At 32.2% G+C, this 21,045-nt stretch overlaps 1 protein-coding gene across 5 annotated transcripts in view; it reads left to right on the top strand.

Moving 5' to 3' along the window:
* The window catches only part of LOC145252814 (opioid growth factor receptor-like), an 81,010-nt gene that overhangs the window by 8,307 nt on the left and 51,658 nt on the right, over positions 1–21,045 (top strand). For 3 of the 5 annotated variants that reach the window (XM_080112780.1, XM_080112781.1, XM_080112779.1), the window contains exon 2: positions 20,068–20,092. In XM_080112780.1, coding sequence (XP_079968906.1) covers positions 20,068–20,092 — 25 coding nt within the window. Of the gene's footprint in view, positions 1–9,264; positions 9,529–20,067; positions 20,093–21,045 lie in introns of those variants that run through there. The other 2 variants (XM_080112782.1, XM_080112783.1) reach the window with 2 other exon arrangements.

Genomic DNA, 21,045 nt, shown 5'->3' with positions numbered 1-21,045 from the left:
TATAAAAGTTTTAAGGAAGACTTTGCTTCATCGTGACCAGTGTTATTCTTGCCAGGTTATTCTTCCAGAAGAAAAGCTTCAGGAATCCTTGTCCATGACAGGCAATAATGCTAATGTCCACTCTCCTGGTTAGCAGGATTCAAAAAGGAAGATTTTCCCACTGGATTCAGTGACCTCATTCCAAAGGAGCTAGCATTGCCATTTTATTCAAAAGCAATGGCAGTTTCATACGAAACCAAAATATACGAAACTAAGTTCAATAAAGGTACAAAATACAGCAAACTCATGAACAAGAATAAAAAATATAACAAATATAAACATGGGGATACAAAATTGTTGGTACAAAAACTTCCAACAAAAATACTGTTCAAGGAAAACAATGAATTGATAAGTGTTATTTTCACTCTGCTTGTCAGAAACAATGGTTAGAATTTAAAAGCAATCATATGAACACAAAAGATGCTAAATGGTCAGGTTGTAGAAATTCAGCAATTGGTCCAGAAAAAACCAAGGTACTTGTACAGTTTAATCAAGGCATTAAAAAATGAAAATATCGGCAAAAAACAAAAGGTTATATTGTACATATCCGTTTTGAACTAAAGATCTCCGAAAAAAACTTTCATCTGATTTGATCAAGTAGTTTTTTTTTGTTTGTTTTTTTACAGCGGAAAAACACGTTTTTATGAGAGTGCGTTGAAGGCAGACATCTTGGACTTTTTCTAAATTTTTGTTTGAATTTAATAAACGCCACGGGGAGATAACTCCAATTAAAGCGCCGACAGTCCCTCCCCATCCTTTAATACTAGCTTTTCTTCTTAAAAATCGAACCTTTTGCTCGGTATCATAACAAATTGTTTTTTCGCTGTAAAAAAAAAAAAAAAAAAACTACTTGATGAAATTAAGTGAATTTTTTTTTTTTCGGAGAACTTCGTTCCATAACGGATACGTACAATTTAAACTTTTTCGATATTTTCATTTTTTAATGTTTTGATTAAACTGTACAAGTACCAAAACCAAAAAGTCCACAAACTCGTTTTAGCTGACTATAAATTGAAATTGTATAAGATAGCAGAGTAGTTGAAGATATTACCAATGTTGGAATTTTTTTGGTACCAATAATGGTACATCCCCCCCCCCTGTTTACATTTATTATTTTTTATCTGGTTCTTGTATTTGATTTTTTGTATTTTGTATCTTTTTTGATTCTTAGTTTCGTACATTTTGGGTTTGTATGAAACTCCCTTTAATTGGAAGAAAAGGGAAATGCTAGCTCCGTGATGACATCACGAGCTCAGCGTGGATTTCGGCCTCTTTTTTGAAATTCTGCCAACGTGGAGATTGTACGTTTGTTTCATTGCCTGGGGCCGAAAATGGAATTTTGACGAGCCTCCTTCAAAGAAGAAAACCTGGCAAGAACACCCTGGGCATGCGACGAGGCATACTTCTGAAAACTATCTACGTGACTACGGTTTTGCACGTATTTTTGAGGGAGTGTAATTATTTAAAAAGAAAATACCTTATTTTACGTGACAAGGAATTTTGGAACATCCTACAAAGAAGAAAACCCGGCAAGAATACCCGGATATGCGACACGGTTTGCACGCAAATGAGGGAGAGAAAATTCTAAAAGAACTTTAAATGAGAAAAAAAAAAAAGAAAAAGAAAAAGGCATGTGCCTGACTGGCTTTCAATTTGTGAGTACACTCCTAAAATTTACTACATAAGAGAGTGTGATTAGACACTACTATTTTGAATCTTATTATTGTATTCGTTCTTGGATACGACATCTTCATTATGAGAACCAATGTTATTTTTTTTATTATATGTTACTTTGGTATTTTTTTTAATTTAATGCCTGCAAAGGGAAAAATTTGTAACTAATTTTATTGTGAATAAAATCTTTTCTTCGTTTCAAAGCAAGACCTTTATATTTTATTCTTTACCCCCCCCCTCTTTTGTTTCATGCTGTCATTTTTTTTTTTCAGGTTAGTTACTTTAGCGTTAAATTTATCTGGAAGCAAGATAAAATTCCGACACCATTTTTTGTGCACATTTATCTGTAAGAAAGCTGGGTTCAAAGTGGCTGCTATGTTTGCTCTCTGTTGATAAAAATATTGTTTTGATGATTCAGTGTTGGTTTCAACGCAACTAAAAGGAGGGAGGATTGCATCAGTATGTGATGAGGATGAAACATGGATGCACCAGTTAGCAAGATGACAGCTGATGAATAACAAAAACATCAGTAGGCAAAGTTTTGGCCTCGGTATTTTAGGATGTGTAAGATATTTTGTTTATTGATTAGCATTTCTTCATTACACGGACAGCGCCATTGTTTAGGGGCGATAACTTTAATTTCTTCTTGGTCAAATAACAAGGGAAATAAATAACAAAGCAGCAGATTATTTTTTCCGAACACAAAAATATTTGAAAACCAAAATATTTATTGAATATGTATCAATATATAATTGTAAAAACATTGAAAAGTCTGCTAAGAAAATATAAGTTGGCGGACGTTGTCAAGACACCTCCTACACAAGTGATAATTTTAAAGGATTTTTTACGGTGTAAAGATACGGCACATTTGTTTTAACATTTTATGTGAAAAAATTTGCGATATAAAAAATAAATAATTGATAAAAAAAAAAAAAAGTTGACGTATTTTTATATACTTTTTATAAGGGGGGGTGAAAAAACGTTGATTTTGTTTTAAACATAATATTGATTTTATGTCCAACTTCAAGGTAAGAGAAATAAAAACTTGAATTTAACTTGAATTAAAAATAGTACGGTATGATAAGTGCATAGGTACCGTTAAGTATTCTGCACTTTCATCTAAGAATTGCACCTGGTGACAATTTAATGAAACGCACCCAAAAAAATGGCGCCGTCCGTGTAATGTAGGAGTGCCAATATTTCTTAGCACAATTGTATTTCATTTTAAAAAAAATAATAATAATTTACCCCAAGGAAGCATATAAAAAAATTTTTTTTTTTTAAATACATGATTTCAATTTCATAGGAAACTACTGAGAAAACAACAACAACAACAACAATAATAATGGTGGTGGTGAGCAGCAGCAGCAGCAGCAACAACAACAACAACAACAACAATAATAATAATGATAATAATAATAATAATAATAATACGACGACGACGACGACGACGATGTAAATATTTGGAGCTAACGTATTCAATAAAGCTTAGAGTCGACATCTTCAATATAGCCTCTTATAGCAATTATCAAAAAAAAAAACTTCCATTTAGCTTTTTGGAGGGCTTTTAATTTCTTAAAATGTGGCTTTAGTTTTCAATTTGGCCTCTTTTAGCCTTTTTTTCTGAAAAGTTTGGCTTCAAATGTTTATTATGGTCTGGCAACCCTATTACTTCCCTTTTATGTGACAAAAAAAAAAGTAGGTAAAGGTTAAAACTGTGCAACAGGTTCTTGACAAATTAATCACCAAAAACACAAAACGAAATATATTTCTTCGCCTTTGGATTAATAAAACTGTATAACTTTTCTGTGAACGTGCGTTTCTCAGAAATGCGTGACTTATTACTTTTAAACCTTATTTTTATTTATTAAAATCAAGAACGCAATGAATGTGTACGAAAACGAACTTTCCAAAAATCCTATTTAAAAATATACAAAATTATGAAATTAAATCCATTAATGCATTTCGATTTCTTTGCAAAGAATCTTAGCGATTTTAATTCTTTGTTAATATTAGAAAAAGAAAAGACTAAATTAGTTTGTGACACTTCGAAATTTGAATGGAGATTGAAAGCATTTAAACTGCTGAATAGAAGTTGATGTTTTAAACTTCTCGGCCGAACATTATATAATTAAAAAGTTTTGCAAGATTTTCACATTCTCACAAAACGAGAATAAAAAATCAATACGAAAAATATATAAATGTTTATATCTTTTCTGTATTTATTTCCTGTGTGTTGACGTGTAAGAATACAAAAAGTCTGTTGAAAAAAAAAACGAGAACGTTTCTTTCAAAAGCACATAATTTTCGACTGATCCTTCCTCCGGTTTTCCTCAGTGTGAATATATATATATATACATATATTAAATAATGTGATTTATAATTTAAAAATTTTAAAAAATTTTAAAAATTTAAAAATCAAAATTTAATTAAATTAAAAAAAAAATATATATATATATATATATATATATATATATATATAATGTTTCCTTTTCAGATTAAATATGTTTTTAACTCTTTTTCAACGTGTTTTTTAACATGTTTTATTAACTATTTGCTCATATATATATATATATATATATATATATATATATATATATATATATATATATATATATATAATCCCCGAAACAGTGTTTCATGGTAAACAACTGATGATCCCTTGAAAAATAAATTATTGGTATTATAGTAAATTCGAGAGCGAGTTGATGCAGTGATTGCAGGTGATTAAATGACTTACTTGAATTTAGGAAAACTCGTCCCGGGAAAACTCGTCCCCGGAAAACTCGTCTCCGGAAAACTCGTCTCCGGAAAACTCGTCTCCGGAAAAAATACTGTTAGAAATTTGCTCAATATATGTTACCGTGACATAACTTGACATATATTCGGTAGTTTTTTAATAGCATTTTCTCTAGTTTATTATTTATAACACCTTTTCCCGAACTTACTGTGTTAAAGAGAGAGTCGGCCGCCATTTTGAATTTTCCAATACATCGGTAAACACTGTATGCTTTTTGAGCTGAATAAACATGTTAAATTGAATGAAAACATGAAAATTATATCCAGTTTGGTAGAAAAGTAATTTATCTTGCCTTTGATAACATTTATTTGTTATATATTTGTTTTTTGACAACTTTTTCGAATCTATGTGTACAGTAATACAAACCCGAAAATTGATTAATAAATTTATTTAGTGATTACTTTTTCTCTTAATGATTGATTTTAGAATTTTGAAGTAAAAATTAAAAAAAATTAAAGATTAGTTAACGAGAGATTGTTAGCACATGGCATCTCTCGCGCCAAAAAAATATTTCGTTTTTAATTTATTAGTTAATTTTTGCAAAATTTGACAGGACGACAATAAATGTTGATAATTGATAAAATTATAATTTTAAATAACGCATGAGTGCATTTTGTATGAGAGAAAACAAAAACATAACAACAAAAAAACTATCATAATTAAAAAACCAAAACAAAAAGCAACGAAAAATCGAATCGCTGCCTATTTTTAAATTTTTTGGTTTTGTTTTTAATTATTGTTTTTATGACTCCAAAAAGCATCGTTAAAATAAGAACAAAAAAAATTTGTTAACTTTGTATGAACATAATAAACGCTTTAATATAAGTGAAACCACTAAGAACTTAGCCAGTAAAACGGACACTTAGAAAATCGATTTTATTTAAAAAAAAAAAAAAAAAAAAAAAAAAAACATTAAACAAGTAAAAATATTTTTTAAAATATTAGGGGGGGGGCTATAGTCTATTTTAAAAAATAATATCTCCTTCAAGAATGATCATAAAATGTGTTTTCAATCGATATTTATTCAATAAGGGACCAGGTTTCCTATCTAGCGAAAGGGGACCAGTTTTCCGGAGACGAGTTTTCCGGAGACGAGTTTTCCCGGAACTTACTTAGATGGTTTTCTAACGAATCATAAAAAATATTTTTTTTGTATAGTTTTAAAGGTTAAAAACTTCAAAGACTATATATATATATATATATATATATATATATATATATATATATATATGGTGCCCGGAAAACTCGTCTCCGGAAAACTCGTCTCCGGAAAACTCGTCCCCTTTCGCTAGGTAGGAAAACTGGTCCCTTATTGAATAAATATCGATTGAAAACACATTTTATGATCGTTCTTGAAGGAGAAATTGTTTTTTTTAAATAGACTATAGTCCCCCCCCCCCCCATAATATTAAAAAAAAATTTTTTTTACTTGTTTGATGTTTTTTTTTTTTTTTTTTTTTAAATAAAATCGATTTTCTAAGTGTCCGTTTTCTACCTAACTGGCTAAGTTCTTAGTGGTTTCACTTATTTTAAAGCGTTTATTATGTTCATAAACGAGACCGCATATTTTTTTCTATTAATATAAAAAGAATTTACTTATTTACTGTTGTTATAAAAGGGTAAAATCGATTTGGGTTTGTATTACTGTACACATAGATTCGAAAAAATTGTCAAAAAACAAAAACTGGATATATTTTTCGTGTTTTTATTCAATGTAACATGTTTATTCAGCTCGAAAAACATACAGTGTTTACCGATGTATTGGACGGTGCCGGGAAAACTCGTCCCGGGAAAACTCGTCTCGGGAAAACTCGTCTCCGGAAAACTCGTCTCCGGAAAACTCGTCTCCGGAAAACTCGTCCCCTTTCGCTAGGTAGGAAAACTGGTCCCGTATTGAATAAATGTCGATTGAAAACACATTTTATGATCGTTCTTGAAAGAGATATTGTTTTTTTAAATAAACTATAGCCCCCCCCCCCCATAATATTTTTTTAAAATATTTTTACTTGTTTAATGTTTTTTTTGTGTTTTTAATAAAAGCGTTTATTATGTTCATAAACGAGACCGCATATTTTTTTTTTATATCAATATAAAAAGAATTTACTGTTGTTTATAAAAGGGTAAAATCGATTTTTCTACCTCGCCGACTATGTTGTTTATTTAATTTATTTGGAACCGTTTATTTGGTAAAGAAAAAAAAACAGAAAACAAACAAAAAACATGTCGGTCGAGTGTTACGGGAGAACGAGAAATAATGCTTAGGGGGTCTTGATAATCGCTAAAAAATAGAAAATTAAAGAAATTACTGAGGGAGATTTGGTTTTAAAAAGAAAATAATAAATTTTAATATTTTTTTAAATATAATTTAGAGAGAGAGGGGGGGATAAAACCTATATCTCCCTTCGAAAAGCAACCAACAAAAAATGAAATTAAAAAGATTCTTGATAAACGATAGCGGAGTTTTCAATAAAATTGATTAATAAATTTATTTAGTGATTACTTTCTCTCTTAATGATTGATTTTAGAATTTTGAAGTAAAAATTAAAAAAATTAAAAATGAGTTAACGAGAGATTGTTAGCACATGGCATCTCTCGCGCCAAAAAAATATTTCGCTTTTAATTTATTAGTTAATTTTTGCAAAATTTGACAGGACGACAATAAATGTTGATAATTGATAGAATTATAATTTTAAATAACGCATGAGTGCATTTGGTATGACAGAAAACAAAAACATAACAACAAAAAACTATCATAATTAAAAAAACAAAACCAAAAGCGTAACGAAGAATCGAATCGCTCCCTGTTTTTTTAATTTTGGGGTTTTGTTTTTTTTTATTGTTTTTATGACTCCAAAAAACATCGTTAAAATAAGAACAAAAAAAAATTTGTAATTAACTTTGCATGAACATAATAAACGCTTTAAAATAAGTTAAACCACTAAGAACTTAGCCAGTTAGGTAGAAAACGGACACTTAGAAAATCGATTTTATTTAAAAAAAAAAAAAAAAAAAAAAAAACATTAAACAAGTAAAAATATTTTTTAAAAAATATTGGGGGGGGGGCTATAGTTTATTTAAAAAAACAATATCTCCTTCAAGAACGATCATAAAATGTGTTTTCAATCGATATTTATTCAATAAGGGACCAGTTTTCCTACCTAGCGAAAGGGGACGAGTTTTCCCGAGACGAGTTTTCCGGAGACGAGTTTTCCCGAGACGAGTTTTCCCGAGACGAGTTTTCCCGGGACGAGTTTTCCTAAATTCGTATTGGACAATTCAAAATAGCGGCCGACTCTCTCTTAAACACAGTAAGTTCGGGAATAGGTGTTATAAATAATAAACTAGACAAAATACTATTAAAAAAAACACCGAATATATGTCAACCTATGTCAAGGTAATATATATTGAGCGAATTTCTAACAGTATTTTGTCTAGTTTATTATTTTTCGAATCTATGTGTACAGTAATACAAACCAAAATTTTAATATTTTTTGAAATATAATTTAGAAAGGGGGGGGTATATCTCCCTCGGAAAAACAACCAACAAAAAATGAAATTAAAAAGATTCTTGATAAACGATAGCGGAGTTTTCAATAAAATTGATTAATAAATTTATTTAGTGATTACTTTTTCTCTGAATGATTGATTTTAGAATTTTGAAGTAAAAATTAAAAAAATTAAAAATGAGTTAACGAGAGATTGTTAGCATATGGCATCTCTCGCGCCAAAAAAATATTTCGCTTTTGATTTATTAGTTAATTTTTGCAAAATTTGACAGGACGACAATAAATGTTGATAATTGATAGAATTATAATTTTAAATAACGCATGAGTGCATTGCATTTAGTATGAGCGAAAAAGAAAACATAACAACAAAAAACTATCATAATTAAAAAACAAAAACAAAAAAGTAACGCTCCCAGTTTTTAATTTTTTTTGTTTTTTTTATTATTGTTTTTATGACTCCAAAAAACATCGTTAAAATAAGAACCAAAAAATTTTTTAATTAACTTTGTATGAACATAATAAACGCTTTAAAATAAGTGAAACCACTAAGAACTTAGCCAGTTAGGTAGAAAAAAAAAAAAAAAAAAAACATTAAACAAATAAAAATATTTTTTTTAAATATTATGGGGGGGGGGCTATAGTCTATTTTAAAAAGCAATATCTCCTTCAAGAACGATCATAAAATGTGTTTTCAATCGATATTTATTCAATACGGGACCAGTTTTCCTACCTAGCGAAAGGGGACGAGTTTTCCCGAGACGAGTTTTCCCGGGACGAGTTTTCCTAAATTCGTTTTCCTACCTAGCGAAAGGGGACGAGTTTTCCGGAGACGAGTTTTCCCGAGACGAGTTTTCCCGAGACGAGTTTTCCCGGGACGAGTTTTCCTAAATTCTATATATATGTGTGTGTGTGTGTGTGTGTGTGTGTGTGTGTGTGTGTGTGTGTGTGTGTGTGTGTGTGTGTGTGTGTGTGTGTGTAGAGAGAGAGAGGTTGTTATCCGTGTGTGTGTGTGTGTATATATATATATATATATATATATATATATATATAAGATTGTGCTAATGGAAAAATCATCTTTGTAGGACCAAAGAATTCCACATTAACAACCAATTAGTGTACGATCGTTTCTGAGATGATACAAATCTTTTTCATAAACAGCACCGGATCACACACACACACACACACACATATATGTACGCACACACACACACATATATGTGTGTGTGCGTGCGTGCGTGCGTGTGTGTGTGTGTGTGTGTGTGTGTGTGTGTGTGTGTGTGTGTGTGTGTGTGTGTGTGTGTTCTTATTTTAAAAAGAAACTGGTTTTTATATTCCCTTTCAAGCAAAAAATGAAAGTAAATTTGAAACTTTTATTCTTTTCGTAGAAAAGTATTTCCTTAGTTTTTTGTTTTGTTCCTTCTCGCTCGAACTTTCGTCCGAGAAGAAAAAAAAAACATTTCTCCTAAAAATCGATAGAAAACAAACAACATGGGTCAGTGTATGTGTGTCGTAAGTAGTTTTGAACTTTCTCATCTTTTTCATGTCTTTTTTAAAACTTGGATGGAAAAAGAAAAAGCTTTAAGAAAATGTCTTAAATGTCAAAAAACTTAAACACGCAAAAATACTTCAAACTTTTCCCAGTTCGACCTCACCCATTTCGATTAATCTCGCCTTAAATGTTCAATTAAATTATTTTTTTATTTTTTTAGATAAATTGTTGTTTTTTATACTGAAATACACAAAATTTAGGCGCACATTGCAATCGGTAGGCTCGACCTCTGTAGTTTTTTTTTTTATTTTCGTCTTTTTTTTGTTTTTGTTTTCATTCTTCCAGCGGATTATTATCGAATGGTCGCTAATCTACTAGATTATAAAAAAATACAAAAAATTCAATATTTATCATTTTTTAAGGGCTGCTAGTAATTCGATCCCCATTTTCAAAGTCTCGACTTTTTTAGGCCAAATTTCAAGGATTTAGCCCTTTTAAGCCTTTTTGAAGGCCAAACTGCTTTTAAAAAAGGCTAGATTCACGAAATTGGCCGAAAAACGTCGATGATTCCAAAATGGGGGATCGATTTACTATAACGGTGTATTAGAAACGGAACACCCCCTTAAAAATTATAAATATTGAGTTTTTGTTTTTTGATAATCAGATAGATTAGTGACCGTTCGATAATAATCTGCTGAAAAAAATGTAAAAAAAAAAACGAAAATAAAAAATTACACAGGGGACCGCTTCTATACGTGCGCCCAAAATTGTATTTTTATTATTAACCTTTTCAGGCTTTTCACCTGTCATCCTCATTTCCTTGTTAGACATTTTTTTATCAACTACGTTTCTGAATTTTTGAGATGAGGATTGATTATTTGTATTATTTGGATTCTTCGGACTACTGTTCTCTTCTTCAGTGTAATTTTCATAACGTTTCGGTCGATGTAGCCTCCGGCCTTCTTCAGGTGTTGGGCGACAACTGTTAGCAAGTGCGGTGCCGGTGCTTGTTATGATAATCGACAAATGGATTTTTAAAATATATCGTGGCGGACGTTGTCGAGAGTGCCCCCCCCTTTAAATTCCACAATTTTCACTTTTTCTTTTCTTTTTTTTTCTTTCCCCCCATCCTTTTTCCTGTTAATATCATCGATTACAGACTTAAGTTTCAGATTATAAAAAAAAAAACTGAAAAAAAGAATTTTTTTTTCATAACTTTTCACGTGGGGTTCAGCTTTTAATTATAACGTTGTACTAAATTGAACACGAAATTTGTGACCACGATAGATAGATAGATAGATAGATAGATAGATAGATAGAGAGAGAGAGAGAGGGGGGTAGATACATAGATAAGAGTTGGAGGAGGGAAGCGAGGAGGGTAAAGAAATCTTCCTTTTTTTTTTTTTTTTTTTTTACTTCTCCGTTCTAACCCCTATCTTCTGATCACATCAGAGAGAGTTGCCATGCTTTTTTTTTTCAGCGTGGTCACAAATTTCGTGTTCAATTTAGTACAACGTTATAATTGAAAACTGAACCCTCACCTGAAAAGTTGGGAAAAATTTTTTTTTTTCAATTTTTATAATAATCCGAAACTTAAATCTGTAATCGTATCGATTATTAACAAGGAAAAAAAAAAAAGAAAGAAAAAAAGAAAAGAAAGAGTGAAATTTGTGGAATTTAGAAGGGTGGGGACACTCTCGACAACGTCCGCCTATATCGTTTTAAGCAAAAAAAAAAAAAAAAAAAAAGAAACAGGTAAATGTCCTAAATTAGCGTCGCTAAGAATTTTTCAATATAGGAAGCGCAGTTAACTCTTGTCTGTCTTAGCGTCGGCTCAGATTCAAGCAGCTCGTTATTTTATAAATCGAGTACAGTAATATATAATTTATTGTTTTTCTTTTCGTTAAAAATATAAGCTAGACTTCATTTAAAAATACCAAACTTTTCAGTAATCATTATTATTACTGATACAATATTTAAAAGGAAATATCGTTCAGAAATTATTCATAATTTTGGATAACTTATGCAACTTGTTTCTCCTTCCCATTTGTGACCTATTTGTGTTCAAAAATGTTTATATCTAATATTCAAAAGAAGTTTTAAGCATTGAATACAAACTTTTATTTCGGTAATTGTACAGTTTAATCAAGACATTAAAAAAGTGAAAATATCGAAAGAAAAAAAAATAGTTTATATTGTACGTATCGGTTATGGAATGAAGTTCTCCAAAAAAATTCATTTTTTTTTTTTTTTTTTTTTTTTTTACAGCGGAAAAACAATTTGTTATGATACCGAGCAATAAGGTTCGATTTTTAGGAAGAAAAGCTAGATGGGGAGGGAGTGTCGGCTCTTTAAGTTATCTCCCCATAGCATGTTCAAAAAAATTCAAAGATGGCTACCTTCAACGCGCTGTCATAAAAATGTGTAAAAAAAAAAAAAAAAAAAAAAAAAAAACTACTCTATCAAATTAAGTGTAATTTTTTTCCCCCGAAATCTTCAGTTCAAAACGGATACATACAATATAACTTTTTTTCGATATTTTCATTATGTGATGTCTTGATTAAACTGTACAAGTACCTTTATTTCTATAAAAATCAATCAAAAAAGTAAGTTTGAACAAGATTGTAACAAATTCAAGCACAAAGTTGAATACAAACATTAATTTCTATAAAAGTCAACAAAAAGAAGTTTAAAAGTGGAGCAGAGGGAATAGGGTGAAGAAAAAAGTGATTTCTTCACCCTATTCCCTCTGCTTCACTTTTTGTTATCAAGTAAGATTTTTGACTTAATTGTAGTTTCATCAAATACTTTTGCAAGCAAAATCCGATCCCGCATTTTGCTAAATCTACCCTCTGTTGAGAAGGAAAGTATTTCTTCGAAACTCAGTGGATTAAGAACTATCCACTTATTTAGTGTTTCCTTTTCAAATTAAATATGTTTTTAACTCTTTTTCAAAGTGTTTTTAACATGTTTTATTTACTATTTGCTCATATTATAAGCTCTATCTCCTATTTGGTTTTATCGAGCTTTTACATCTGGTTGTGATTACTTTATAAATATTAATTCTTTAATATTTATAATATACTTTAGTTTTACCACCTTGGATCATTTTGGTAAATTTAATTGTAATTTTTATTTTATTTTATTTTATTTTATATATATATATATATATATATATATATATATATATATATATATATATATATAGTAATTTATAAAATATATATGGCGATTAAGCTACACTGAATATTCCGCGTTTCATCCACTCTAGGATTCGTCAGGCTTATGCGCAAATATTGTTGCCTGATAAACTACGCTTTTTGTTAGATGCGAAAGAAAACCCAAATAACAAAAAATATTACGTAGGCATGACTTCCTTAGATTTCAAAACCCGATACTATGACCACAAAAGTACATTTCACAATAAAAAAAACACTGTATAAAAACAACACTAGTGAATAAATACTGGGAACTCAAAGAAAGCGGACATTCGCTGGTAGTCGAATGGAAAATAATAAGACAAGCTACGACGTGTAGGCATTTAGACGACCCATGTAAATTATGCCTTCATGAAAAATTTGCTATCCTGTACTTTAAAGAACCCCAAAATCTATTTAACTGTAGAAGAGAAATAGCAAATAACTGTGTTCACAAAATAAAATTTACTCTAGGATAGCGATACAAAATAGTTTTAAACCTAACAAAAACAATAGAAAATAAACAAATAAATAAATTAAATAAACATGAATATACATAAACGATCACACATATATGTATGTATATATATATATATGTATATATATGTGCATATATGTATGTACACATATGTATATTTATATATATAAAAAAAAAAGAAAATGTCTGCCTTAAACCACTAAACTAGTTTTAAAACAGATCCTTTGTTCGATAAAATGCATGCCCATTGGCTGATAGGAAGGGGCGCGGTGGATACTAGAAAGCTGATTGGCTAACTAAAATCCTCAACAGAAGAGGACCATATAAAAACGATAAACAACCACAGAATTCGCGCATAAGCCTGACGAATCCTAGAGTGGATGAAACACGGAATATTCAGTGTAGCTTAATCACCATATATATTTTATAAATTACTAACTAGCTCTACCTACGTATTGAGCACTTTTGAAGTAAATACTTAAAGTTTACGCATAAATCTATACTTTCGTATATTAATTTTATGTGAGTAAATGAAGTAGTTATATATATATATATATCAAGAATTAAAATATCATATTTAAATGTACTTTATGACCTCACTACACCGGGCGTCCCTGCTAGCTTAGATAAATACTTTTGCAGTTTTAACAAAAGAGCTACAATAATATCAGAGCATCTCTATTTACTTTATGAATACCAGCATCAATATGAATGAGTCCTCTGTGGAATTTCCACAGGTCCCGCTAGTTGTTGTTATTATTTGCATCTCATTTTTGTTTTTGTTTTTGTTTTTTTTTTACAGCAAAGCAAATCAATTTAATAACCCACCAAATTTATATAATTAAAATAAAATTTAAACATTAATAGAAGGAAGGCACATAATAGTTAATGAAGCCCAACGCCCTCTCCATGTTAAAAATGGTTTTCTAAATAGTGGAGGATGCCCTTTCCTCTTCCCTGCAACCTCTCTCCCACAGAAGAGACATTGCTAGCCTGTTTTTGTTTTACCGTTATTTCCATGGCAAGTGCTCGTCTGAACTCCAATCTCTGGTCCCCCCCTCAATCTTTTACGAAAAACACCCGTCTAGCTGAATCCACTGTCAAACATTTTCCCCACTCTCTATCTGTGCCTAAATCAAAACGTAGATTCCATGAACACAGCTTCTTTCTTAGAACAGGACGCCAGTGGAACTCTGTTCCGTCTGCCTGTTTCCCACCTGACTACAACTTGGATGTCTTCAAATCCAACGTAAACAAATTCTTGATTACCGCCCGCTTAAGTAGACACTTTATGAAATCTCAACAATAACGTACTGTACATGCAATAACCCTTATCCCTGAGTGGCTTCCGGGCCTTGATAAGTGGTGACCTCCTTGTAAAAAAAAAAAAAAAAAATTGTAACATTATTATTTAGAAATTCGCTCATAACAATGGGGGGTGGCCATGGTTAATATTTTGTTCTTACATCATTTTCTCATTTTACCTACCAATCGTCGACTATTTTCAACTGTTTATGAAAACTTTCAAGCAGCATGTTGTACACTAATGACGAACTGATACAATTTGGCTTTGTTTAAAATCAAAATAAACCTTTTTGCTGTCTTTCAATTTGCAATACAATACATTACAATACATTACAATACATTACACATTTGAGAAAAAATATACTCAGAAATTACCCGGGGGCTTATGTAATAATTTGAAAATTTACAAAAAAAAAAAACAACAAATCTCTAATTAAATATTTATAAATATTAAAAGAATCGGAATCGGAAATCAGGTCGGAATCAGAAATTTAGAACAGAATCGGTAATTGAATCAGAATTGGAAAAAAATGTTGGAATCATCCCATCACTAGTCTTTACTGTCTTGTTTCAACTTTTCTTTGCTTGAATTTGAACCGACGCTAATTTAGGACAGACAGAGTTATCTGTCCTTAGTAAAATTGAAAAATTCTTAGCGACACTAATTTAGAACATTACTCAAAAACAATATTACGTACTTAATTGCCTTGTCAGACAAAGTAATATATCCCAAAATTACGAAAATTCATCAAGTAGAACAACTGCTATTGTGTTTTCAGTAAAAAAAATGTCTGTCGCTATGAGACAAGAAATATTGCAGCCATGAACAAGTAATCTAAACTATTCATTCTGGGTTATGTCCCTTGCGTTTAGACTCCTACCATCTACTTTACAATGTTTAAGAAAAATTAGATTTTCCATAAAAATTACGTTAACTATAAACAAATTTCTACTCAATTTTTCATAATTTTTGGATATATTACGATTTTTGGCATGACAATTAAGTATGTTATATTTTGCTTAAAACGACATATTAAAAAAACAATCGATCTGTCGATTGTATCTTAAGAAGCACCATAAGTGCTTTAACCACTATGCCACGGCTCCTTATGTAGCATCGTGATTGTACTACTTGGTAAAATTCAATTGTAAAGATACATTCTTTTCCACAATTCAGAAAGTTTTTCCACAACAAACTCAGAAAGTTTTTCACAAACAGGCCTTTTCAGGACTAACCTTCCGAAAGTTTTTCATCCTTCACTACCTGCGCTCTGAGACGCCTCTGAAACACCTGCCTACTTCGGCTCTTTCCAGCAGCCTAGGTGCCTCCTGCAGCCTTCCAGCCCTTGGTACCTCCTGCAGGCCTGCAACCTTCCAAAAGACTTTGCAGGACCAGTCAATGTCAGGCTACCACTTCAGAGCCTGTCTACGTCCGGTTACTTATACCAGTGTCTACCGACATCCAGCTCCTGATCCTGACAATCCACCTTTATTTTATTACTAGCGGGGGTACCCGGCGTTACCCGAGTGTTTGTTTCCGGGACGGGGGGGGAGTTTTAAAAAATGTTATGGTAGGTAAGTAGGAAGGATCAAACCCGGAGTCATGAGTAAAAGTAGGAAAATAAAGTGTGAAAAAAAAAACATCTGCAACGTTAACAGTTCGGCCACCAAGAAAAGTCCATTCCAGTTGTTTAGGAAAAAAAAAAAGAAAAAAAAAACGACTACGGTAGGTCGGCGCGAGCGTGAAAATATAATGTGAATTGTCCAGCACGCTAACCACTATGCCACAGAGCACTACAGCTTAGTTTAGTGATTTTAAATAACTTCACATGAAAGAACTACGAAGCCAAACCGGTGTTCTCTTCTCAACTGTTCCTTGTGAACGATCCCCAAACGGTGTTAAGTGGTGGCAGGGGGAGGAGGAATTTATTAGAGAGAAAATATTTTACCACTTCCATTGATCTTAACCGATTTTGGCCGTGACTTCTCAGCAGAAAAAGTATAGGAATCTAAGATTATCGAGGAATTTGAGAAATAATAAGCCTATAACACACCTCAGATATTGTTCTGCCGTTTGTGCATATTATATTTGCATGAAATATCTTGATTTTTAATCCTATTAATGTCAAAATCAGACGCGAAAAAATGAGTTCATTTTATTTATATAGAGATTATTTTTCTTTTTTTGCCTGACGATCTTACGTTCTTGGTTGTCAATAAAAAAGGACGGTTCTTATTGTTCTTTTTGAATGTTTGTCATTTCTTCCTTGTCTTTACTATTACCTTCTTTTGCCTTTGTGTTTAACATTTTAGTTGTACGGTCAATTGGTTTAATCACCGGTCGCTCCTCTCTGCAACAAGTGATACTAAAACACATGCAGAAAGAAGCGGTCGACAAGGAAGATGACAAGCAAATGCCGATATCATCCTTTGACGCAGGCAGCAGCTCTTTGAAGAGTACGACATTTCGCCCAGACTTGACCAATCAATAACTATCAAACATCTCTACCAACTCAGCCTAGAACCAACACCAAGCTCTGACTTCATACAAAATGTAAAAAGTTAAGCTCTGCAAACATCAACAACACCCTTCAAGGCCTACTAACTCTCTCCGACACCTGATCCAACAAACAAACCCTCACAGACATTCATCAAACACATAAAATCCAAGGATATCACCAACAACCACCATGGAAGAAATCACACCAGTTCAAAATGAGTTAAGCTGCAATACACACATTAAAAAACTCAACAAATGGCCATTTGAAGATGCAATCAACACAAAGGGGACCCAATCAACTCAAACGACACACAACAACACCAGTACAGACCCACTTGTATGTGGCACTGCAGATTTCCAGAACTATTTGGGTGTGGGGATGGGGGGAGGGGCAATGTACAATGAACAAAATTTTACGTAAAATGAGCACCCACACGTGACCCCCCCCCCTTCCCAACAAAAAGTTTTTATTTACATGGGAAGGGGGGGGGCGAGACACTCGACTTTGAAAAAAAAAAAATGGCAAAATGTTTTTTTTTTCTTAAACGAACAGGTGGCCATAAAGTGAGTGCTCATTATATGTTATATTATTACAGAAAAGTGATCCCCCACTTTTTTAAAAGTAACATTTCTTCATATCTTGGAAATTACTCGTTTGCTTGAATTGTAAATGTTATTTTCGTTTTCAGCGTCCCCCAAAAGCTATGAATGGTTTAATTTTAAAGCATTTTTTCCAGAAGGTGAAAAGGCGATTGTCTGCCCTTGTTGATCTTACATTTCCGTGATTCCTAAGAGGTATCGCTAGCCGCGTATCATTCAAAATAAACATGGCGTCAAGTTTTTCTCCAATAAAACCTGTCATAATATTTGATTTTCTTAAATAAAAATAAATACTTGATCGATTTACATGCTTTTTGGAATATGACATCTTAGTGCAGTGACAGGTACATACATCATAAAGATTTTTAAAGATTTTCTTGAAAAAAAATTTTTTTTGGGGGGGGGGGCCAAGCACCAAAAGAATTTTTCAATTCAGTGCATCCGTTCGAAAGTTTTATTGGTATATAAATAAATAAACATTTAGAATTTTATTAATAGTATAGATGAACGAATAAAACAAATAACTCAGGTTGTGTATATTTGTTTACAAATGACGTACGTTAGCAGTCAACCGATGTTGATTGGAATGTGTCCCAGTTTGAGTCCCTCAGCTTCTAAGATCCTTATTCCATACATCATCCCAAAATTGTTCATATTATAAATGTTTTTTTAATATGCCTTTCTTTTCTATTTTTTTATACATACATACATACATACATTTAAACAGACAGGTGAGATTTATAATATAGACTAGCCTGGGTGTCCGGTGTTGCCCGGGTGTTTGGAGGTGTGTGTTGAGCAAAAAAACAAAAAGAAAATTGGGGGCAGCCAGGCTCAAACCCATACTGCAAAGGAGACAAAGAACATGAAAAAAACCCGAGACATCTTTGCCGCTGTGCCCATCACCAAACCAGAAGTGATGAAGGTTTGAATTAAGGCTAGTCAATCGAAAAGAGGGGATGACTTTCGAAAATATCGTTGAAAAAAACGAGTCCTCCCTGTAGAAAACTGCCCAGTTGAAGGTGAAGGAATTAATGTTTTTTGCCAATTTTCGATATTTGTCGTCCGAAGGGTCAAGCTTTAAAACGATATTGATCTCGTGAAAATCCGTCACCTCTGTTGAAAATTTTAGGCAGACTTACAAACATACATACATTTAAACAGACATTTGAGATTTATATTATAGACTAGTGGGAGGTACCCGGCGTTACCCGGGTATTTGGAGGTGTGTGTGTTAAAAAAAAACGTTAAAAGAAAAAAAAATTTTAGTAAGAACGTAGGATTGAATCCCGAAGCCTTGACGCGAAGGTGCAAACGAAAGGGAAAAAAGCCAACCACCTAACCATCTCGGCCACGAGTGCAGAGGAATTGAGAAGCATATTAAATAAAGACTTAAAAAGTCAAAGAGGTTTGATTGACAGATGGCCGCTTAATGAGGTCATCGCAGCGGTACGATAACGTGGCAGCTTTTTTATTTACTGCGGGGCAATCTTTTGGCGCTTGTTTACTTTGTTTCAATGCAGAGCACTTTTGGCGTTTGTTTACTTTGTTTCAATGCGGGGCACTTTTGGCTTTCCCAAGATGATGGTGGGGACAAAACCAACTCCCCATTTAAGGGGAATTGTCCAAATTGAATAGCAATTGTCTGATATAAGATGAAATTCCGCATTGATCAAAGCTGATAACTTTTGGATGTTCCCGGCGATCGCGCCGGGAATGATGTCTTACTAAGCTTCGTTTCACTTTTATTATACGAAAAAGCCCAATCCACATGCGGCGATCGGAAAATGGGGAATATTTAGCTTTTCAAACTCAGGCAAATTAAATAGACAGGCGACCTCCATTGTTAACTCGTAGATATTATGATTTAGACATGATATAAAAAGTTTTAAGAATGAGGGAGCCGACCGAAAAGCTCGTCAAAAAAAGCCTTTCACGGACATACATGAAAATGCACACACACGCACACACATTCACACACATTTTGCCTTTTATATATATAGACTAGCCTGGATACCCGGCGTTGCCTGGGTGTTTGGAGGTGTGTATCAATCAAAAAAAAAAAGTGTTATGGGTAGGCAGGCTCGAACCCGTACTGCGAAGGAGGAAAGATTGTGAAAAAAAATGTGACGTCTTTGCTGTTGCGCCCATTGCCAGACTAGACGTGACAAATGTTTTAATTAAAGCTAGTCAATCAAAAAGAGAGGATAACTTTTGAAAATATCAGAGAAAAAAGCAACTTCTCCCTGTAAAAAAGTGCTCAGTTAAGAGTGAAGGAATTAATGTTGTTAGCTAATTTTTCGATATTTGTCGTCCGAAGGGTCGAGCTTCAAAACAATACCAATCTCCTGAAATCTGTCGCCTCTGTCGAAGGTTTTAAGCATACATACATACATACATACATTTAAACAGACAGATGAGATTTATATTATAGATGTTTTTTTAATATGTCTTTATTTTCTATTTTCTTTTTTTATAGGATGAAAATGGGGACGTTAATGAAGGTAAATTTATCTTTTTATTTTGCTAATCTGTGGATTAAAAATGATTGCTTTATGCCAACTTGATTGTTGAAGATCGGCTAATTTTTGCATCAAGTACTAATGTATTAAATGATAATACTTAGTTCACTGCACCTTATCATAGTAAAAGTTCATTAAAAATGTCAGCCAGATCAACCCAGTAGTTTTTGAGAGAAAATGGAATAAACAGACGGACAAGCAGACAGTCTGGTTTCTTCTGTGGAACAAACCTTTTATTAAGTTGCATAATGAGGACTTCTAAGTTTAACCGTCCATGTCTCCAAAATATTAGCATGTCCAGTGTCACAACCATGTAAATTTGTTTATATCAATGAAAATATATCTAGCTCTTCTTTTATAGAGCACTCTTAATAACCTTGCTAAATTCATTAGTCATCACTATTGAATAGCTATAACCTGGTATATATATATATATATATATATATATATATATATATATATATATATATATATATAAGCAAATAGTTAATAAACATGTTGAAAAAACACTTTAAAAAAGAGTTAAAAACATATTTAATCTGAAAAGGAAACACTTAATAATAAATGGATAGTCCTTAATTTGCAGAGTTCCGAAGAAATAGTTTCCGTCTCATCATAGGGTAGGAATTAGCAAAATGCGGGATCAGATTTTGCATGCAAAAGTATTTGATGAAACTGCAAGTAAGTCAAAGATCTTACTTGATAACAAAAAGTGAAGCATAGGGAATATGGTGGAGAAAAAGGTGATTTCACATGAATGGATAGTCTGGTGAAAGGTTAAGTATCCAATGACAGTGAAATCCAAAAATGTAAATCCAAGGAAGTTAATTAAATTTCCATTCGCACAAGTAAAATCCAAGCGAATCGCGTAATTGGAAGATGGTCCAAAATAATCCAAAAGGCTGAAATCCGTGAAATAATTCACAAATATGTAC

Source organism: Euprymna scolopes, chromosome 29 (genome assembly GCF_053919585.1).
Source record: "Euprymna scolopes isolate OS-2025 chromosome 29, ASM5391958v1, whole genome shotgun sequence".
Classification (NCBI taxonomy): domain Eukaryota; kingdom Metazoa; phylum Mollusca; class Cephalopoda; order Sepiida; family Sepiolidae; genus Euprymna; species Euprymna scolopes.
The sequence above is the reverse complement of the archived record's forward strand: the minus strand, read 5'-3'. Positions and strand labels throughout refer to the sequence as shown.